Source organism: Alligator mississippiensis, chromosome 1, assembly GCF_030867095.1.
Source record: "Alligator mississippiensis isolate rAllMis1 chromosome 1, rAllMis1, whole genome shotgun sequence".
Lineage (NCBI taxonomy): Eukaryota > Metazoa > Chordata > Crocodylia > Alligatoridae > Alligator > Alligator mississippiensis.
In genome coordinates, this window is record NC_081824.1 from 15,214,408 (window position 1) to 15,238,273 (window position 23,866).

The 23,866-nt window shown below is 45.3% G+C and overlaps 1 protein-coding gene across 2 annotated transcripts in view; it reads right to left on the reverse strand.

Annotated features, from left to right (window-relative positions):
- The window catches only part of EVA1A (eva-1 homolog A, regulator of programmed cell death), a 310,552-nt gene that overhangs the window by 8,274 nt on the left and 278,412 nt on the right, over nt 1-23,866 (reverse strand). For both annotated transcript variants that reach the window (XM_019480988.2, XM_019481047.2), the window contains exons 6-7: nt 12,437-12,601; nt 5,073-5,243 (exon numbers count right to left, since the gene is read on the reverse strand). In XM_019480988.2, coding sequence (XP_019336533.1) covers nt 5,073-5,243; nt 12,437-12,601 — 336 coding nt within the window. The remainder of the gene's footprint in view (nt 1-5,072; nt 5,244-12,436; nt 12,602-23,866) is intronic.

Consider the following 23,866-nt stretch of genomic DNA (forward strand, 5'->3'; position numbering starts at 1 on the left):
TAATTACTTTAACAGTTCTCTGGGGTTGATTGAAACATGCAAATACATACTCCTTTGAGGCTGCAAAGCAAAAAGACGTAAAGGAAGCTCTCTGGCTGCCCTGAATGTGGTATGAGAAAAGTAGCAAACACTTGTACAGACAGAGCCATTGCCTGTCATTCTGGGCTTCGTCTTTCTTCGATGTGGACTTCAACTAGAAGAACACAGGAAATGGCCAGTGTATCCCTCTTTAATCCTCCCATGTATGCAAGACACCTCAAGGGCCAACAGGTGCAAGTACCCAACGTCTGCTGCTGCCTCCTTGTGCAGGAAGAGACTGGACCAGTAAGCACAGTCAATATGCTGCCACTTTTTGGATGCTTCACTCAAGTGATTTACTCAAATTAGTAAATGCTGAGAGGCCAGACTTCTCACAGGGTTCAGTGGAGATTGAGGTAAAATGTCACCATAAGGGACTGGGCACCCAAGTAGTCAGGTTGTAAAAAAATTTAAAAACACCTAGCTACCTAGAGCCTTAGCATGTGCGCTGCTATCTCAGAAAGACCTTGCACATACTACTTCACCAATGCAAAACCATCCTAAACACAGCAGATTCAGGACCCAAGGGATTTTCATAGATTTCATAGACACTAGGGCTGGAAGGGATCTCGGAAGATCATTGAGTTCATCCCCCCACCCGAGGGGCAGGAAGTCAGCAGGGGTCATAGGATCCCAGCAAGATAAGCATCCAAATTTCTCTTGAAGGTGTTCAGTGTAGGTGCTTGAACCACATCCAGCGGGAGTTTGTTGCAGACCTTGGGGGCTCGGACAGTAAAGAAATTCTTCCTTATGTCCAGCCTGAAATGGTCTTGCAGGAGTTTATAACTGTTCAACCTCGTCATCCCTTGGGGCACGCTGGTGAATAGACATTCCCCCAGATCCTGGTGAGTACTCCTGATAAATTTATAGGTGGCCACCAGATCACCCCTGAGCCTATGCTTTTCCAGGCTGAAGAGTCCCATGGCTCTCAGCCTCGCATCATAAGGTCTGTTTTCCTGGTCTCTGATCATGCGTGTGGCTCTCCTCTGGGCTCTCTCAAGCTTCTCCACATCCTTTTTGAATTGTGGAGCCCAAAACTGGATGCAGGACTCCAGCTGTGGCCTCACCAAGGCCGAGTACAACGGGAGGACAACATCCTGGGATTTGCTTGAGAAGCATCTATGGATGCAAGCCAGCATTTTGCTTGCTTTACTAGCCACTTTACTATCTTACCTGGCAGAGTTCTCAGTGGTCTGGAATTAAAAGATAAACTCTTTATACCACTTTTTCCCCCATTGCCTCTGAAGGTGCTACCCCAGGATCAATAGCCAAGGGAAGGGGGCCTGGCCAGAGAAAATGGTGTGCCTGAGCTGCCCTCTACCCTCCTGCACCCTTGATACCCTCAGCTATCGTAACGGTTCCCTTCTGACAGCTGGCATAGCCTGGAGCGGCCACAGGACCCTAGGATCAGGGTAACACAGACAACTCTGCACCTCTTCAAAGCTCTTTATAAACACGAAGGAGGGTGATTTCACAGTGCTCCATTTTTACAAAAATTGCACCTTGTCATTTGCCAGTCTTTAAATCCCTGCCTTCATATACCAGTAATTTGGGAATTTAATGAAACAGCTCAAGATTCAATTATAGGGAATAAACTAAACCAAATCTATCTTCCACACAAGAAGCAAAGGACTAAATTATATACAGCAGATAAAGATGTGTTGGGATATCTGTTCTTTAGAACCGCGAGGAAGCCATTACTTACTTTTTTACTAAGCAACTAAATTACAGTGCACATTATTGAGACTAATAATCATCTAACAACCACTGTTTACTGTAATGGAGGAAATGGGTATCCAGCTTTCTGAAATCCGGAGCAAAACTGAGAGGTGAAAGTCAGACTTCCTCACTATTTCAGGTCCTAGCTTTGTGAAGTTGATCTGAACAAGGATGGGGAAAACATGGGGTTGGGAAAGTGAATCCACAATTAGAGAGACTCAACGCTTTCCTTATTTATTATCTAAAAGTCTCTGGCCCAGGACTGGGACCTTGTGGGATTTCATTGTATATAAAACTACAGTCAAAAGTGAGCATGTTCCATAAAACAGATATGGGTCAAACAGCTCCATCAAAGAGAAAGGCACAGCCTGCGGTGCTTTCAAGTAGAGTCAAAGGCCTCAGCACTAATCCCAACTCTGTGATGGGTGAGGCACTTCAACTCCTGGGGCCTGCTCCCCATGTATAAAATGGCACCGTCAATATTGACTTAATTTATAGGAGAGTTGCTGGAAATAGAGATACTTCCCAGCCAGATCCCCAGGTCTGACCATTTCCAAAGTTTAGTAAAGTGTAGACCATGATTCAAAATGTTTATGTCTGGTTTCTCTCATCATGAACCAAACCCTGAAATCACCTCTGCCAGAAACAAGGGCGGGAGGGGAGATTCAGTTATGGGCCAAGGTTTGTGGCTGGAGTGCATCTTTCTTGACAGCTCATTCATATTTGCAAAATGCTGTCAGCTCTTCAAATTGAAGTGCCGCAGTGATGCAAAGTAGTAGTCCATTATCAATATGTTTCTAATTGCTTGTTTAGAAGCGGGTTTAATTCCTATTAGCAGAAACCTGATTTTATACCAGGTCCTTAATAAGGTTCAGAGTCCAGCGGAGATGGTATCTAAGGCTAAGTACAGATGTTAACAAGCCCCTGGCGGACGTGCTCTCTCATGCTTTACTTAAAGCGCTATAAGTTAGAATGGAAGCAAACTGAGCAGATGTTAGCTATTGGATAGGAGGGGCTCACAGCCTGCCCACATTGGCCAAGGTCAGCAGGCTGGGGGAGCTCTTACATGCCTCCCAGGAGGTTGCTGGAGCACCCCGTCTTCCCAGCTCTGCCCCGCTTCCCATTAGTGGCTTGGGGGGGACAATGGGGCCCCCATGCCATGCAGGACCCCACAGCTTGCTGGGTCAGGTCTGGGATGGGGGGCAGGCCAGATCTGTGCAGCAGGGGACTCCCTCCCCGACCCACCCCAGCCTTTTGACAGCTATAGTACAGGACTGCCTGGCTTTTTGCCATGCTGGACGGAGCCCCCCTGCTGCATGGACCCAGCTCAGACCCACCCAAGACCCAACCCAGCAATTGTGGGGGGAGCATGAGGGCTCCCTTCCCCAACCCCCAGTTCTCTATGCAGTGAAAAGCCGAGCCAGGTAGCCCCATGATGCAACTCTTGGCTGCAGCTATAAAAGGCTGGGGTGGGAGTGGGGAGGGAGCTCCCCTGCTATGCACACCTCCCCCCTGCCCAGGCTGGTTTGGGTTTTGGGGGATCAGGTCGGGTTCACAAGGCAAGGGGGCTCCTTTCCCCCACTCCCAGTTCCTGGCGTGGCCAAAAGCTGAGCTGGGCAGCCCCACGCTGCATCTGTCAAGACACTCAGGGGAAGAGGGAAGGAGGGAGAGCCCCTGTTGTACTGACCCAGTCCAGCCTCCTGCAAGACTCAACCCAGAAATCTGGGGTCTGGGGAGCCTGCACAGCAGGGAGGCTTGGTCCCACCACCCCCCACTCAGCCATGCAGAGAGGAGACAGTGCCTTTTCTGTCCTCTGTGACAGCCCAGGGGTGGGGCTGGGCCAGTGCTTGCCCACAGCAAACAAGCACCAGCTGAGGCTAGCAAGCTGCTCAGCAAGGGACATCCTGGGATGTCGGGGGAATGCGACCTACTTGGGATGAGATGTGGTACAGACGTTCAAAAAAGCACGCTAGCCTAAAGTGCTTTAGTCTGACACCACTCCCATTCAGAGTTAACTTAAAGCAGGATACAGTGCTTTATGTGCCGTGAACATCTGTTCCGTTACAGATGTAAAGTGATTTCTGTGCATTTAATGCATGATAAGTACAACGTCTGTACCTAGCCTTGGCTGCAAAGAGATAGGATGGACAGTTGTCTAGGCAGAAAGAAACCCAGTACCCACAAATCTGGATTTCACATGTCTGGCAACCACCATATATGCCTTGGCAAAGCACAAGGAAGGAAAGAGGCAAGATGAGAAAAAAGATGGTTTAGCAGTTAGAAGCTTGGGAGCCTTGAGCTCAAGTCCATACTTTTTCACAGACTTTCTCTGTAGCTTCAGAAAAGCTGCATAGGCTTAGGCAAGTCTATGTTTTATTCCCGACTTTGAACAAGTCACTTTAGTTCCCCATGCCCCCAACCACATTCCCTGCCTCTGCAGTGCAACCTCACGGGGCGCACAATTCACCTCTTCAAGACGGCAGCTCCGTAGCACCAGTTGTAACTCTAGAGGAGCCCTAGCAGCTTGACTCCACCCCAGGTTGGCCAACTCCTTCTCCCTTTGCATTGCCACCGGCTGGCTCAGGGCTCCCTTGTGCTAATGGCAAGTTGTGGGCAACTTGCACCACAGCACCTGTTTCTAACGGACCTTTTACTACTGGAGGCCCATAACCTGGCTTCTTCTGGTGAAGTCGAAGTAATAACTCAGGCTCACAGTCTCCTTGGAGAAAGAGACTCTTTAAAATCAATGCAAGTGGAAGAAAGTTCCTGTCTCACATGAAAGACACATGTGGATGAAAGCTGTGATCCAAGGAAATCTCCCCCTAAATGAGATTTAAAGACATAGTCAAGCAGAATCTCAAGTTACTTCATCTTCACGCTTCAACTGAAGATAAGCCAAATACTCTCAAGCAGGGTAATGATCTAAATGTTGCTCATTTTCCAAATTACAAGACAACAAGCTTGCCTCCTTAATGCGCCTGCCTTTGATCTCAAGGAAAATGAAGCATTAGAAATAATACCGCATATAAGATTACACTGTATTTAACTTCAGATGTGAGCAAGTCCAAAGGAAGTCAGAGCACAATTAAGCCTGTTATATACCATCACCCTCTCTGCTACAGCTATTTCTGGCAGGTCTTTCAAGGGAAAACCTGCTGAGAGATGAACGGAAAAATAAACCAGAGGGAGAAAGGGGCAGCAGATACTGCCGGCGGTTCCAGTGGTGCAATCCCAACGTCACGACAGCCCATAGAAACAGCAGGTATGTGACCTACCTGTGATGAATGAATAAGCTGCTAGGATGTTGCTGAGCAGTGCCATCTCTGTGCTAATGCCCGCAGGCTCCATGCTGCTGTTGAACACCAGCTCTTGTGTCTCATCCACGGGAAGCAGCACGGGGCTGTAGTCCGGTGGGTAGAAGGTAGCAGACCTCCCTCTCTTCTTCTCTGTTTTGAAGTAGAAAACAAATGAGGGACAAATTCCATCCGTCCCAACACCACAGAATCTGCTTCTGTACTCAGAACCGAAAATGCCACCCAGGTTTGGCAGCTTACACCTTCTCAGTTAACTTTGCCTGACTCTACGCCAGATGGGCACAGCAGCTTCTATGCTTGCAACCAGGCAGCATCACCTCTCCCATCTCCTTCTCTTTCGTGTCCCCAGTCAGACACACCCGCATGCTTTAGAGCAAATCTATAATCAAGGTGCTTTTCGTTTTTGTAAATCAAAGGAGCCTTTATCAATGCTGGGGTCCCACTCAGCTTGTAATAACTCAGCACACAAAACACAGGCAGGGTCGGCAGCGCTCCACTGTATCTCCCGGTAATCCTAGAGTGAGCTACACCTGGCAAACAGCGCTGCTTTCTCTCCAGCCTCCTTAAGGGAAGGGCGGATCATTGCCTGCATTTATGACTTCCTTCAAAAGCACACTCTCATTGTGTTTCGCCCAGACATAATTTCCCCTTCAGAGAGGTGAGTGAACATGGGTTAATGATTTGATTTTATTTGTTGAAGACTGGAGCTGAGAAGGCGGCTAATTCCAGGAGACTGAAAGAGACCCTTTCAGACCTTATCAGATCACTGTTGAGCACTCACTGTACCTTGATCTGCTGGCAGACGCCGCAGCCAATCGCAAAATACTCATTGTTTTAAACACATTAAAAAGTCAGCACATGGCGTACAGGTCACATAAGCACATGGGGACGCTACTACCACTTTCCAGATCCCTTTCGCCTGTGCATCTGGTCTTGGCAGAGAAGAAACAGCACACAGTTGCTGGCAATTGCATCTGGCTTCCACTTATCTGTAGGTATCAAGTTCAGGAAACGAACAATTCTACGAAAAATCATGAGCTACATAAGCAAAGGCACTTCCCACTCCAGGGTGCAGCACGGGAAAATCTGTATTTGCGTGCTGACATTGTACGGGTGTTTGCAGCCCTTACCTCCAAGGCAAATAGTTACATTGCACCACACGTGCATGGAAGCTGTACAGACCCCCTAGGCAATGATAGCAATTTAGGCATCAGATTAAGGTAAAGTGATATTGGATAGTGATGGAGCAAGTGGCGAACGTGTGTGTGGCACTGTATCTTTACTGTATGGTTCAAGCTTTGGTTATGTCTAATCAGCATGTGGGACTGGCTATCAGGGATCTTAGGTTCTGTTCCAACCCCAACAGTGGAAAACTGTGGAGCCAAGGTGATGCCTTGAACTAGCTACCCTGTGACTGAGATGAATGTAGGAGACAAGGGAAGATGCGAGTACAGGATAACTTTCATTTTGCATCATTATCTCCATCACAGCAAGCTCTAGGAACTCCAGTCCAAGAACAAGCCCCTGTTGTTGTTTCAGCCACAGTTCACACAAGTAACAAAGCCCGTCCTTGTCCCAGAGAACGTGCCGTCTATCAGAGCGTAACAGGTGGAGAAAACTGGCAAGCCGGGTGGGAGACGGGTTGGAAGATGAGGCAATGAACTGAGGGGAGTTTAGAAGAACAATGGAAGCCACAGCTCACCACTTGCCTCGCCAGTGCCCGCTGATGATAATTTTCAGGAATCAGAGCAGAGGTTGAAAGTTAAAGATGGATTTAAAGAAGAGAAAGGTCTTCCAGAGACAGTGTAGAAGTGTTTCAATGGTCTCCTTCCTGGTGTGATGTCTTGTGTTTTTAGTTAAGGGGTCGAGGATTTCTCTAGGAACACAGGATCCTTGCACTGGAAGAGGCCCCCCAGGCCATAAAGTCTCAGTCCCCTGTATTCATAGGCAACCATTAAAAAAATACCCAACCAAAAAAATAAAGAAAAACTCATACACTCCAGGCCCTTTCACATACTGCAGCCCCAGAACATCTTCTAAAAAGACCTAAGCCATACCAGAGGCAAAAAGCAAAGACAGATGCCACCAAGGCTTTGGCCACAGAAAAGGGAAAGAATCCATTAAGCTAAAGTACATGAGTTGTGTCACACATTCAACTTAATATTTACTACATGCTGTTAAAACATGAGGAAGTATATATTCAAGCAGTTTAGCATGTGTTAAGTGTTATTGTGACATTGCAAAGTTGTTCCCTTTGGAGTGAAGACTATCTAACATACTAATTTTAATATGCAATAATTTTAATAGGTCATGACATCTCAATGATTTGCAACCACTGCAAGCAAATGTGTGACTACCCCCTTAGGTGATCGTGGGAGGAGGACCACGACCTGATCCTACAAAGGAGGGCAAACATCCCAACAGCCCTTAGCAACTCATCTGGGGGAAAGCCAATGTGGTGCCCATCTTCAAGAAAGGGAGGAAAATAGATCCGGGAAAGCACAGGCCAATAAGCTTGACCTCAATCCCTGGAAAGATTCTGGAAAAAAATTATCAAAGAGACCATTCTTGACAAGCTGGCTGATGGCAACATCCTGAGGGATAGCCAGCACGAGTTTGTTGTGGGTAGGTCTTGCCTGACCAATCCCATCTCCTTCTATGACCAAGTGACCTATCACCTAGACATGAGAGAAGAGATTGACATCATATATCTGGAGTTTAAAATAGCCTTTGATCTGGTGTCCCACAATCTCCTCTTGCAAAAATTGGCCAACTGTGGCCTTGGCTACATCACAGTCCGATGGCTAAGAAATTGGCTCCGAGACCCGACTCAGAGAGTGGTGGCCAACGGAAGCAAATCATCAGGGGGCTCCATGACCAGTGGCATCCCACAAGGCTCCATCCTTGGACCTGTTCTCTTTAACATCTTTATCAATGATGTGGATACTGGTGTCAAAAGTGGACTGGTCAAGTTTGCCAATGACACCAAAGTTTGGGGTAGAGCATCCACACCTGAGGATAGGCTGGTGATCCAGGCTGACTTGAATAGGCTCAAAAGTGGGCAGATACAAACCTGATGATATTCAATACCGACAGATGTAAGGTACTGCACCTTGGGAAAAAAAATACTGCAGCACACTTACAGGCTCAGCAGTGCTACATCCACTAGCACCGTGGCCGAAAGAGACTTGGGGGTCATGACTGACCACAAGATGAACATGAGCCTCCAATGTGATGTCGCATCTGGTAAAGCAAACCAAACTCTGGCTTGCATCCATAGATGCTTCTCAAGTAAATCTCAGGATGTCATCCTCCGGAGTCTGTACTCAGCCTTGGTGAGGCCACAGCTGGAGTACTGCATCCATTTCTGGGCACCACGATTTAAAAAGGGGTGTGGAGAAGCTTGAGAGAGTCCAGAGGAGAGCCACACACATGATCAGAGGGCAAGAGAACAGGCCCTTTGAAGAGAGGCTGAGAGCCATGGGACTCTTCAGCCTGGAGAAGTGCAGGCCCAGGGCTGACTTGGTGGCAGCCTATAAGTACATCAGGGATGTGCATCAGGATCTGGAGGAATGCCTGTTCACCAGAGCACCCCAAAGGATGATAAGGTCCAACGGTCACAAACTCCTCTAAGACCATTTTAGGCTGGACATAAGGAAAAACTTCTTTACTGCCCGAGCCCCCAAGGCCTGGAATAGATGCCCTCCAGAGGTGGTGCAAGCTCCTACTCTGGACTCCTTTAAGAAGCTTTTGGATGCTTATCTTGCTGAGATCCTTTGACCCTAACTGACTTCCAGCCCTTGGGGCAGGTGGCTGGACTCGATGATCTCCCAAGGTCCCTTCCAGCCCTAATATCTATGAAATCTATGAAAAGACTTTCCTGACTGCTCATCAGGTGGCCTCTATGTCTCTGTACATGAACAAGACCCACCAGGCATCTGAGAGGTTTCCAGCTACTGTTTGGAGCAGCAAGGCACACAAGCCAAACTCCAGCTCCAACCATAGCTAATGTTCAGGGCTTCAGAGGCAGGTGGAAAAAATCCCTGACACCAAATAATGCCTTTATAAAAAAACCAGAAGGCCTAAAGTATAGCATCACTGGACACTTCCCATACATGCAGCAACAAGTTTCCATACAGACATCAAGTTTCCTTTCAGTCCCTTTAGAGGATTACCAAACACTCAAAGCCACCTATCACATGCTCTGCTTCCTAGTCCAGGAGCATGTTGGTCCTACCATACTATCCCTTCCCAAACTTAAAAAGGAATTAATACTATCCCTTCCCAAAGCAATTCCATTTCCCCACCTCCACCACTTTGCTCTGATGACCATTCCAAAAAATTGCAAGTTTTAAGGTTAGTTTCCAGTCTAAATCTCTTAATGGCCAGCATGTACTCATTCAATCTTGGGTCAACATTGGCCTTCAGCTTTAATAGCCTTTCTCCCTTCCTAGCATTCACCCCACCAATGTATTTATACAGAGTAACTATATCCCCTCTCCACCTTCAGTTTTGCTAAGCTACAGAAGCCAAACTCCTTTCATCTTCTCTCCTAAATGCAGCAACACATTCTAGCCTATGAGAAGGTTCTTCCCATAGCCAAGGCTCTCACACGGTGATTAGTGAACCACTGGCAGGCATATGGGATGGGCAGAACACAATTAGACACCAAAGTTGGTAACTGAACACTAATCCTGTGGCCTGGGGATATGACATGCTGTTTGTCATGTGTTCTCTACCCTTTCCCTCCATCCTTTCCCCAGTGTCCCACTTACGGAGGTACAGGCTCTGTGTTCAAGCTCAAACACTTCAATCCCAGAGGTTTAGTCTTTAGCGATAACTAAACTGATGGGCACAAGCCATGCTAACAGATAATCATACCACTAATCAGCTATGACATATAGTGGGGAGCAGGACCATCACATGCTGTGTAGCAATCACCTCCGTCTGTATTCTGTAGGAGCTGTACTTGATGCAAGTGGAGCAGATGGCATCGCTGATTGAGCCGACAAATAGGATCCTCCCATTTCATTTCCAAAATGAAAACTTCTTCGGCAATCCCTTGCAGCTGAAGATGACTGTCGTTCATGATTGTCTCTACCCCACTATTGAATCTAGTTTCCCAGCAGCTCAGAACTCATGACAATATTGGGAGATATTCTGGATGGCTAATGAATGTATTTGGCAGCCTCTGAGACCTATCCTTTGAGCAGAGTAGATGCCTCACCGCATTGTGGTGCTTCCCTGCACCCACACAACATGGTCATTCTATGATATATCATGATAGGAAGTCACTCTTCCTCTGACAATAATTGAGGATTGCTTTGCCTCAGAACTAGGGTTGTTCTATCAGGAGCAGTGCCCATTAAACTTCCTAATGGTTTAGATGAATGACAGCAGTTCAGGTCTTCTGACTTGTGATTTGGAGCTGGGGACAGTAGTAGGCGGCTGCAACCTCTGTAACCACTCCATTCTCCCTAAGTTTTCCTTCCATCTATAGCTCCCCTCCATCATTGGCTCCCCTACTTCATCTCCTACATTTTCACAATGTTCATAATTGGAATTTGCTGGATCTCAGTAGGACCAAGACTCCCCTTGCTCGGGCTCCACCAACTTGTGTGCTGTGTATGAGACTGGCCGGCAAAAGCTCAGAAGAGATATGGGTTTGCTGGGCTCCATCCACTCTGCACAAACACCGCAACACAATGCAAGTGCCTTGTTGGACGGGGAATGAAGAACAACCTCCCCAGTGGAATTGTAAGAGGAATTTCACGTTTCTTTCTCCCCTGCTCTGAGAGAAAGAAAGACAGGTCTTAAAAAAATCAACCAAGTTCCTAAATGAATGGTTATCAGAGTACTCTGCACTCCAGCAACGAACAACCTAAAGTCACAGAACGGGTTTTCTAATCTGTCAGACAGTACAGTCATAGATGGTGAAGGCAGAAAAAGCCACTGTGGTTACAACAGAGTGGGGGGAAACCTATCCTTCTGCAACAAAAACACACCATGAAACAGCCATTGGCTGCTATACAGTATCTTCAAACCTCTCCACAAGCTTGCCATTCATTCGATTCTGGTTCACTTACTTCCATGCCTACCCTAGAGATTGTGTCTTTCTCAAATCCATTTGTCTATCACTGGCAGCCTTTCATGCCCACTGCCTCCCCCTTTGTAGCACCATATTGTTGAAACAGGATTACTTGATTTTTGCAGACAGGTGGCTAGCCCATATTAATTTAAAGTCAGGGCAAGGTGCCACCTTAGGGACAAACTGGTTGAGAGAGACATGAGCATTTACAGGCAACAACCGACTTCAGTGAGTATCTGATGAAGTGGGTTGTTGTCTATGAAAGTCCATGGCTCTCACATCTAGTTAGTCTTAAGGTACCGCTCTGCCCTGTCTTTTGCCTTTATTACTAGAGCTAGACAACATTTTTTCAAGAGATTCATTGGAAAATGCAGTTTCAACATGAGCAGAACTATTTGTGAATATGGGTCAAAGTTGATAAATCATTTGGCTGAAGTAAAAGGAAACAACTGTCCAGAAAGTCCAAACATTTCTTGTTGACATCTGCAAAATGCAACATTTTGACTTTTACATCAATTTTTTCCGCAAATTCACCTAAACTTTTTTAAAAAGGATTAAAAACAGAATGCCAAACAAAATGATTCACTTTAGGTAGAAGTAGAATGTATTTTGGATCACCTAAAATACTTTTTCTTGAGTTTTTTGTTTCATTAGCTCAATCCAAAAAGACTTTTTTTTTTTCAATTTTTCAGTTCCGTCACTGAACCAAAAGAAATCCATTCTCCACACATCTCTGCTTTGCCCCTCACAGAACCTGTACCCCATTTCCAAGCTCAGTTAGAAGCTTATCTCTTCTCACTTGCATGAACCTCTTACTTTCTCATTCTTCCCTTATCTCTGCAATTGTACTAGATAAATGTGTAAAGCATCTTGGGATATAGATATATGCACATTGCCATAACTCTAATCTCACTGCTGAAGTAAATGGGAACTCTGTCCTTAACTTTAAAAGTAATAAGATCAGACCTTAAAGTTGTGCAGAAATGACTGTACTTTGCTGACTTACACAGACTATGCTATTACCTGTCCAATGAACTCATTCACCCACAAAATCAGGAGCTCCTTACTTGCGTTACGACATAACAACAGTGATTCCAGTACTGAGAACGGGGTGGGGCATTTGAACAACACAAATACATGAAAACGGATTCTCTTATTTCGCATTCATTAATAAGGACTCTTATCATTGTTATCACTGCAATAACGTTTGGGTCAGTGTTGTAATAGCCATAGCTACCTGGCAGAGTGCTCTTTATAACGGGAGAAGAAGCATCGGAAAAGAACACACCGTCCCCTATAATGTTAGGATCGTGCGCTCTTGGCTGCTGTGGAAAATGCGGTTGCTGAATTCCTCGGTGGTGGGTTTGTTTTGGCTGGGTTTCCTGCAGAAGCTTCTTGGGAACTGAAAGAGAAGCAGAAGTGAAACACAATTGTTAGGATGGGTTATTTCAGCTGGTAATAAACTGAGTTACTGCGTTATGCCACAGACGCAACGGGTAATTATACTGTAAGCAGACCAGGGGGACACTCATTTATCACCATAATGTGTGCGCTCTAAATGCCTAAGCAGAGAGATTTGAGATTAGGATACAAGGTGCTCTGAACTCATTAAGATCTCACCTTATTTATAATGAATATATTCAGTCTCAAGATTTGTCTTAGTGTTTAGATGGGAAAAACAAGATCTTTGGGGTGGCAAGTACCTTGATATCTTGACATCTCTTGGCATCTATAAATAAAAAGGATGTATTGTGTTTCTGTGTCTTCCACATTGCAATGACACTGTTCAGGTCAATGCTTCTCACTGAAGTTGAGACCCACAGCTCCTTGGGAGGGAGGTGAATAACAGTGAAGCTAGGAACAGGCATTACACATAAACTGGTTTAAGTGATCAGAAACTGGTTTAAACCTGTAACAGAACAGACATTCAGTGCACATAAGCCAGTTTCAAAATGGCCAAAACTGATATGAGATAAACCTGGCTGAATGTAGTATCAGACTTAACTGATTCAGCTCAAACCAGTTTATGCAATGTCTGTCCCAGGCTCCTTGCTGATTTAAGATAAACCAGAGACCCCCAGCATCCCAGCATGCTCTCTGGGCTGGGCTGGGCTGGGCAGGGCTCTCTGCTCCACAGCAGGGCTGGCCCCTTCCCTCTACTCTCTAGCCGAGGAGCACAGCCCTGCACAGCCTGCCCGGCCACTTCTATCCCTGCAGCTCTGCACCACACCTGCAACTCACTCTCTGATGGAGAAGCCCCACGCTGGACTCTGCGGGGAAGCAGGGGCAGGGCTCCCTCCACTCCCAGCAGAGTGCCAGTGCAGGACTGCACAGCAGGGAGTGGGGGAAACACCTGGCTCCAGCACTGGAGCTGCAAGCTCAGGCTGAGGCTCAGAGCCCCGGTGGGGGATAAGGCAGGCTCCGCTCTCTCCCCCAGTGCACTGCTGGCTGGAACCACACCTGTGCTGGGCACGAGCACCCTGACCTCCCCGCCTGCTGCTGCTCAGGCTTTTTGAATGTCTGTCCCTGAGAGAGACGTTGACAATTTTTTTTTTTTTTTAAATGGGAATCATTCATTGGTTCAATTACAAACCAGACAGTGCACAGTGCAATGATTCCAGCTGTTGGAGACCTGACCAAGCAAGCTTTAAATCACCTAGCTCAGGGAATTCATCTTACTAGTGGTGCAGCTGCCATAGCCGCACAGCCTGCAAAATCAGTTCAAGCATCTGTGTGAACACTTGATCGGTTGGCCCATGCTATGCACAATGCTGCACTGCTAGTAACACTTGAGTTACATCGTTTAAAGCTAGGTACGGTATCAGCAGCGGTGACTCCAAAACAATCATCTCTTCAGTTTCCTGCTTTAGGCCAAGGCAAATCATATCAACACCACAGTATTCACCTCTTACAGTTACTGGGACAGATCCTCTGCCCTAAGTCAGTGCAGCCTCAAAGCCAAAGGAGCTATCTTGAGTTACGCCAGCTGAGGGTGTGAAACCACAGTAAACTGGCTTTTGCCACATAAACCTTAGCATGCCAGCTCATTTGGCCTGGCTTTCTGTCTCCAGTAGCAGCCAACGCATACATTGCTCCAGAGGATAACACGCTTTGATAGGAAGAGAGCAGCCAAATACTTTTGGTCAGAAGATCTGATCTTAGGGTAAGAGAATAACAAAACGTGAACAGACAAAGTCTCCATCAAAAAGCACAATGCCTGTGTTGTCTTTGTGATGAAAATTAAGACAAAACGGCCATTTTGGCTGCGCATCCTGAGGAGGAGGCACGTGGAAGAAGAGTTGGCAAAGTGTGAAACTTAGAACGAGGAGGACAACTCCTTCCTGACCCATGGAGGCCATCAGCTAACACCCTGAAGCATGAGATCTGATTGCCCTGGTCATTATTTAACTTGCCCAGCTACAAATGTTAGGGGTCAAGAAGTGATCCAGTCCTCGTGGCTGACCCTGTATTGTACTTACAGTCCGCTGAGGCTGAATAATAAAACTATATTTACTGACTCCCCTTCCCTGCTTGGCTGTCAAGACATCAGCACTACAATTCTAGCCTTATTAGAGTTGTATCAGGTCAGGAAACAGACTTTTTAAAGAAAATAGCTTCTGAATAGGAACAGGCTGACACAGCCGTTTCTAAAGAAACCTGAATTGGCATGAGCTCTCTGAGGGGAATTCAGCAAAGGAAGTATATGCCCTGATGGTAGCTAAACAGAAGCCAGAAGAATATCAAATACTGGAGTGGGAACAAAGTCTAGGATATGTGCTGGTTTAAAGCTGTTCTCCCGACACACACACAGACTATCAAAATGCATCTAGTGCCAAATCTAACACATGTTAAATGATGAAGCTCATTTGGGCTCACAAACGTATGTTCTGCATATATCTCCAATTTAGTTATTCTGCAAGGTACAAATCTACCCTGCTTTCTACATGTTAAATGAGACATTTCCAGATAATAACAACTCAGCAGCCTCTGAAAATCAAGGACCCCCTACTGCATCTCTCATCAAGGGCTTAAATGCAAAGGCATCAAAATCTCTACCACAGCTACTCTCTCCAATGCATGAGATAGTTGCACAACTCTTAACTCTAATAAATAAAAGTTAGGAGCTTTCTTCTGGAGGGAGCAGAGTCTCACTGAAGCAGCCAACAACTGATCGGTAATCTTTCCAGGGAAGTTGGGGGGCCCTATTACTTCAAGCTGATTATCTGCCTACAGGAGATGGTCCCCATCACCATAGTATCCGAGTGCCTTACAGTCTGTAAGACATACAGAAAACTAGAACTCTTGGTTCCAAAACGATACCTTGTATTAGACCAACTGGGAAATTGCAAGAAAATTGTCCTTGCGATTTCCCAGTTGGTCTAATAAAAGGGATCATTTTGGAACCACGAGTTCTAGTTTTTTGTATGTCTTCTTGTCTCAGACCAACACACACATTGGCTACCAAATACACCCCTTACAGTCCATAATGTATTTATCCTCTCAACACCCCTGCAAGGTAGAAAGAGGGTCTGATCTTGCTACAGCTAAGGAAGAGAGCAGCTAGGAGACTAACAGCCAGATTGCCAAAGGCATTCAGGTATCTAAAGGTAAGTAAGTGCCAAGCAGGATTTTCAAAAGCACCCAGATGCTTAATGCCCACTGATTTTCAATGTGAACTGGATATTCAGAGGCTTTGAAAATCCCATGACGTGCTTATCTGCATCTTTATACCTTTAAAATTCTGGCCAGGACCTGTCCAGTCCCATAAAGGAAATCTGTGATGGAGCCAGGAATCAAACACAGGTTAACAAACAAATTAATCACTGGGCCATATTTCTTCTAGTGCTCTTAGGAAACAGTCTCTGCTGGAAAGGGCTGGACCTGGTGACTCAATATGTAACATCCACTCTTGTTCTAATTGATCTGCTACTCAGATAACATCCTGACAAACAGCAGAGATAGCCTGAGTTTAAAAGAAAATAAAACTGAAAGGCCCACATAAGTGCAGTCTCCAAGCAATTTCCAGTTGGTTCCTGTATTTCAGCCAACTGTGCAAGAAAAATTAAAACATCTGGTGCCTTTGAAACCCATCCTGCAGTTCTCACAAGAGGGGGAAGAGCTAATTTGGCCATGGGAGCTGTAAGAAATACATTTTGAACACGTCATTAAAAGTGCCTCTGATGTTATACTTATCATTATTTGCGGTGCGGGTCCTAAAAAGACATAGCATGTGCTATGTTTGAGAAGTTCAGTCCACCAGTAGGACAAGCAGGCCAGCCAACAAAACAAGCAGAATAAGCTTTATATACTGGAAAGATCAGGAGAGAAAATGTGATACCAGGTCAAAGACGGGAATATTTTGGTACCAGTGGGTCCTATGTGTAAAACCCAGGGAAAAACTGAGTGGCTCTGTGAGGAAGTGGTCCGTAGGTTATGGGCCTGGTAACAGGAGTCAGATTTGTCCTCTTGGTCTGTTTGTTTCTACACACAGTGCCCAACAGCCTCATTATCTGAGCACCACCCCCAAATTATGGGAGCTTGCACCCAAAAAGTCTGGGGTGATCCTGCAAAGGGGTTTGAAGATAAAGATCAAACCTCATATGGGAACACCAGCTAGAGAGGTGGAAGGCACCCCTGGGTTATCAAGCGCAGTCCCTGGCCCACCTGCCCAATAATTTCATCTTCATTTTCCCAGTACACGGGCACTGGGCAAAGGGAAGAAAGCACCCGGAGAGTTCATCCCTAAATCACGCTGCCCCGGCTGGGCTGGTCGCCGTCCAGTTCTCTACCACATGCTCATTTTTGCGTTTCCAGCCCATGTTGTTTGCTCTGCAAGTTCAGTGTCATTACAACAGCTCCAGCAGAACATTAAACAAATCCTGCTGTTAATATTTTAGGTACAGTGTGATCTGAACAACATGTGACTCCTTCACAGAAGAAAATTGCAACCGACTCGTTATTTGGGTAGGCTGTGGCCAAGAACAATTACAGCTCATCATGTTTTTTAGAGAATGAAACATCTACTGTGGATAAATGGCCAACATGCATTTTTTTCGGAACTGAAGGGCTGTTCTGAGAAATTGAGGTTTGGACCTTTAAATGATAAAGTCCTGAGACAAAAAAGGGATATTTCATGCATTAGGAGTCCTTAAATGATACTTTTGGGGCGCATCTACGCAAGACGCTAACTTCACGGTAACCTAATAAGACTGAGCAGTAGTGTGCCAGGCAAAAACCATGCTAATATGCTACTGTGCAGTAAGCATCACTAAAAACCCATGCACCGGTACTACTGCACAGTAACATGAGTTACTGCACACTGATTTAGTACTCGATTAGTTAAGTACTAAACTTAATGTGCAGTAAATATGGTGCATTAATGAGCATGTAAACATGCCCTGTTAGCCTGTTTAAATGCTTCTCTTGTGCACATGTAGGCAATGTGACTTCTCAAAACCATGACATTTAAAGTGATTTACTTGCTGCCAAAGAAAATCCAGTAAGTAGTCATTCAACATAATCTGGGTTTTAGTGCAAGTATGCCACTGCACTACACAAGAAAAACACAATGCAAGGGGGAAAAAACCCAGGCATGTAAGAACACTATGTCTTTGATAATGCAATTATGTGGCATGTTTACTGTGAATAATAGTAACCAGAGCTCATGGAGCTTTTTTGGTTCTCTGTGCCCAGTACCAATTGAGGACCATATTCTGCTTACCATGCCACACACTCTCTTAGAGGTAAAGGAGACCACTTGCATCACTCAAGCAGGGAGCATTGGGCATTTAAAATAATATACAAACCGTATGCAGCAACTGCAACACTATGATTGAATAGCAGGTTTTAAATAATGCACAGCAACATCACACAGCCAGTTCAGGACAGGAAATGAATTTCACATCAGGCTGAAGCTACAGAGGACTTTAGGTAGGCAGAAAGTAAGTCCCAGAGCTGTTATTTGTTCAGGACACCAGAGTTTAACATCTCTATTCACATGAAAAAATAATAGATCACTAATGACTTCAAATGGTCAAGACCTTGGCTTTACATCTCATTCATTTATTTTGAGCAGCAGACATTCTGGCCCAAAGTAAGACAGAACAGAACGTAAGCCTGAAAGTGAATGCAAAATCCAAAAAAGGAGTTCCTTGATCTCACACAGAAGTGTTTTTGTACGGACCTCTTCCAAACCACCGACAGAAGGAAATGACTCACGCAGACTACAGTAAGTCCATTTTCCTGCAGCCTCAAGTGTCATGTGGGAATCAAATGGGACTTTCTGGGAAAATCTCCCCCGTCACAGCCTAACCCACCTACTCATACCACAGACACTGACTCAAAAGAGTCCACCCTGTACCTCCCAGGGCTTGCTTCTCACAATCCGACACTGTGTTAAACAGATGCAGAAACTCTGTGTCTCTATTTTACGTGTAGTAAAATGTTCACTTTCTTGCTGGGGAGGAAATGGTAAAAAGGTCTGATGAGAAGCAGGATCCAGGCAAGGTTTAAACACGCCTATCAAGACTGCTCCTGCAGCAACCCTGCCATCTTCCCCTAAACTGGGACTACTCCTTGTAGCAAACCAGGAGATAGATCTGTAATGGGGAGACCTCTAAGTGGAGACCTCTAAGTTGTCTTTTGGGGAGGACATTGGCTGTATTTTCATACCACCCTTAGTGTGTTACCAGAAGAGTGCTTGCAAAAAAAGGTAGCTTCTGGGCCCTCTAAGGCTGAGCCAACTTCCCCTAAAATCAGCCTAAGTCTTTCAACTGATCTCACCAGGCCCTTCAGTCTGGACTGAGTAATATCTGAAGTATGCCTCCAAATACTAGGCCAGATATTAATAATATGTCTAGAGTAATATCTACTTGTTCAGATGACAAACCAGATGTTTACTTCTTGGTAGCAAGACAGAGCCAACACAGCTATGGAAGAGCTCCCAAAAATCAAACTACCAACATGTACCTAATATAGATCCAACCAAAGCCATTTTCAGTGTATCGGAGTGCTTTGGATTCCACTGCATTATGCCCAAGAGCAGCAAAATCTTTATTACCAGAGCCAATGGATGAGGTAATAAAATTAGTAGATCCCAGGTTTATTGATAGTTTATAGGACCAGTAGTTAGGGGGAAGAAAGGTTATCTTTTTGCCTGTGCACTGAGCAAATATGCTATGGAGTCATTGAAAGACTGTCTGTGGAAGCCTAGCATCAGGGCTAGACACAGGCATGGGCAAACCGGGCGGCTGCCCAGGACCTGGAGAGAAAGGGGCACCAAAAATGGTGATTTTTATTATTATTATTATCATTGTCTCTGGTGAAGGGCGGCCTGAGACTAAAAGTTTGCCCGGGGCTGCCAGGAATCTAGGTACGATGGTGTCTATCATGTTGTCTTTAGTTGCACCTCTAACGACCTATGCTACGATTTTAAATAGTGTTTCACATTTTGACTCACTTATTTAATTCCATCTTAACTTTTCGAACATAAGCAAGTGATATCACAAATAGCTGTACCTGTGAGCAACAAAAACCCAAGTGTCCTGTCCATGGGCACTTTCTCCTCCTTATTTCACAGTCCGTTTTCCTTGTAGTTCTTCTTACACATTTGAAATGTAATTAAACATTTAGCAGCTGTTGCCAATGAATCACAAGCCTGATTGATGATGTAGCTTCTGCTTTCCACAGGGCACAGCAGAAAAGCATCCACCCGGCTGCTGTGTACATATTGCATTTGGAAAGGAAGTAAACCAAAAGAAGACTACTCGGCAACAGATGCTTTCAGGTACAAAGAGAGACTTTCTTCCCAGGGCATGGAAATCCAAGCCCTGTTCAATTTGTATGTGGTCTCAAATTTAATAAAGTTCTGCATTAGTACCACAGGGCTCAAGCCTTGTGAGGTTTCCAAATGCCACCCACCCGGCTGTTCATCCCCAAAGGTGCCTTCAACCAGCCCAAGATTCCTTGATCTCTCTGGCACTCAGGCTATGTCCCATCTCCACCCAAAACACATAAGCCAATGATACCAACTCCAAACTACTGAATGAGCATGAGCTTTCCACACATTTATATCATAGGAGTGTCACAAAGGTGCTAGTGTGGGGAGCTGGACTGAGCCTATCATGTCTGTATCACCATTTCCAGATGCTTTTATTTGCAAAGTTAGAGTAATGGTCTAATGCCAAGCTCACCTAAACAAGCGCACCAGAATACCTCCGCTGGGTAAAGCAAGCTACCTGTGATTTACACGGAAGAGTAAGGTAGATCAGATTAGGCTATTTGATCCTTGGTGCCTCAATTCCAGAGATATGTAGATATCCAGAGGGAACTTTGGGTGCAACTATTACCCTTACCTTACAGTGTGGGGAATAGGATGATGGTCTACAAGAACAGCTACAAAATACACCCACAGATGTTAACTTCCTAAAAAATCCACATGCATCCATATATGGGTTTCTGGCCCATCTCTCATGAGCACAGGAAATATTTAGCATAGCACAAGGATGATAAACTGAAATTAAGAAAAGGCATCAAATGTCCACTGGACCTACAAAAGGCATGTGACAGAAGTAGGATCCAAACCAGGAAAGGAGAGTATCTGCGATAGTGATAACTTCCAGGGTTACATTAGATAGGCAGAATATTTGTAATGTAATACAGGAGCCTTCAGGTTTCAGGACAGAAGTCAACCACTGATTGACAGGAGCCAACCACCACATGCCAAAAATGAACACAACAGTTTCCCCTTGTGGAATGATTTCCCAATAAAGACATGATTGCCCAATATGGGCAATTATGACTTCCTCCTGCTGCTCAAGTGTCTGATAATGGCTGCCATCAGAGAGAGGACACTAGACAAACCACTAACCCGATCAATTAAGACAGTTCCCAGGATCTCATGAGATGCTAGCATCATGCTTGAGACCCCAGACAAGGAAAGAACGAGCAGTGGAACCAAACTCAGACTCAAGAACAAACAGATACCATGTGGAGAAGGGTTGGTGCTTAGAGGTGCACTATTAAAGGCAGCCACAATATTAAAAACCCTGCAACTTTTGTATGCAAGTATATGCACGCAATATTTGCCATATAAAAGATACTGAGGTTGACGCAGGCATCACTGAGTATAATTCAACAACATGCAGCATGCAGGAAGTCGGGGTAACTTAGCAGAATGTTCTCTTTGACCTTAAAATCCAGGATCTATGAAGAAAGTGTAAAACTTGCTTTCAATCTGAGTTTGAATAGTCAGACAGTCCTAGTTTTGGAGATATTCTCCTTTGGTGCTAACAGTTCCTACGCTTGGCCTTAGCTGATAATTGGAAAATAGGAGGAAAATCCCTTTAGATATTTTTGAATTCTGAAAATCATTTAAAAACACCCTGGTTTTAAAAAACACCTTTAAAAAGCAAAATGCTGTAGCACTGAATTTTGTCCTTAAATTATATGGCCTACAGTTTGCAAGAAGTTCTTTATACAGCCAATATACTTCTCAGGAAAGCACACAACATCTTACCTATTGCTTCCACACACATCCTGGGGGAACAGTAAGTTTGGGGCATCCAGATATAACTGAAATCGCTATGGCAAGTAACTGCCAATTTTCTGAAGCAGCAAATTATAGCCACTTTCTCACTGCTGCATCAAACAAACTGCATCGGATAGGCAGCAAGGCTGGGGTGGGTTTTAGTTTACTCCAAAAAGAAAACAGGAGGACGTCACTGAGCACCTCCTGAGTGCTCTTATGCAACGAGCACTGCCGTGATTTCCATGCCAAGTGCAATCAGCACGGATGGAAAAAACACTGTGGGAAAATGGAAAGCTGGATGGCCTTGGCGGCTGTCCAGTTCTTAATGATCTAGAAAAAAAGAAAGAAAAAGCATGAGGTTTTGAAGGCTAAATATGTCTTTCTATTAAATCATGTAGATTGTAATTGGTTTGATGAAATGTTCCTCAAGAACAAGGTGGGGGCTCCATTCATGAAGGCTTGTGTTTTCCTCGTTATCACTCTAGCCTAAATTCTGTTGAGTGCAATAATTCAACTTCGCTAAGGCCAGTGTCTCAATGTGCAATCAACTAAGGGCCATATTCACTTTGTTAATACTCATACAGGCAGTTTCATGAGTGGGACCTTGCAGGACGGGACTCTTGCCCTGAAAGCTGCTCTCCATGGGATTGTAAGGGAAAAGTCGGATCTCATGTAAATCTGGCCTAAGACCATAAAACCTATCAAGAAGGTAGAGCAGAAGGCCCATTTCTGGCAAAACCCTGACCTCTACAAGAGTGTTAATTATTATCTGAACTTTTTTATGCACCAGAATGTCTTCAGCACATTGTCGTCAAGGATCTTTCTACTTGTGCCAAGGATAACGGGAGAAGAAGAATGTGATTAAAAACAATCAGCGTGGATTTATCAAGGGCAAATCATGCCTGACCAACATGATTGCCTTCTAGGACAAGATGACTGGCTCTGTGGATGCAGAAAGAGCATGGACATGGATGCAGGTAGAAGAGTGGATGTGGTATACCTTGACTTTAGCAAGGTTTTTAATTCAGTTATCCCACAATGTTTTTGCAGGCAAACTAAGAAAGTAGAAGTTGGATGAATGGACTGTAAGGTGGACAAAAAACTGGCTGGAGCACCAGGCTCAAAGGGTAGCAATCAATGGCTCGATGTCTAGCTGGCATCCCGTATCAAGTTGAGTGCCCCAGAGGTAGGTTTGAATATCTTCATCAACGGGAAGATGGGATGGAGTGCACCCTCAGCAAGTTTGTGGATGACACCAAGCTGTGGGGAGTAGTAAATACACTGAAGGGTAAAGCTAGGATTCGGGGATACCTAGACAAATTGGAGGAGTGGAACAAAAGAAATCTCATGAGGTTCAATAAGGACAAGTACAAAGTCCTGCACTTAGGACGGAGCAATCCCATGCACCAGGGCTGATTGGCTAAGCAGCAGCTCTGCACAAAAGGACCGGGGAGTTACACTGGACAATAAGGTCAACAGGAGTCAACAATGTGCCCTTGTTGTGAAGAAGGCTAATGGCACCGGTAAGGCCACATCTGCCATACTGTGTCAAGTTCTGGGGCCCCTCTACAGAAAGTATGTGGACAAATTGGAGAGAGCCAACAGAGGGCAATAAAAATGTTTTGGGGGCGGGGGGCATGACTTCTGAGGAGAGGCTGAGGGAACTAGGATTATTTAGTCTGCAGAAGAGAAGATTGAGAGGGAATTTAATAGCAGCCTTCAACTACCTGAGGGGGGGTTCGAAAGAGGACGGAGCTGGACTGTTCTCAGTGGTGACAGATGACAGAACAAGGAGCACTGGGCTCAAGTTGCAGCAAGGGAAGCTTAAGTTAGATATTAGGAAGAATTTTCTCACCAGGAGGGTACTAAAGCACTGGAACAGGTTACCCAGAGAAACTGTGGAATTTTAATCCTTGCAGGTTTTTAAGACCCGGATAGGCAAAGCCTTGGCTGGGACGATCTAGTTGGGGCCAATCCTGTATTGAGCAGGGGGTTGGACTAGGTGTGACCTCCCGAGGTTTCTTCCTACCCCCATCTGCTATGATTCTAGGATGATGATGCAGGTTCTAGAAAGACCTGCAACTTATGTGGCTTTAAGAAACACAACCCATTTTCCATGTCTTGCTGTAACAGCTCCAG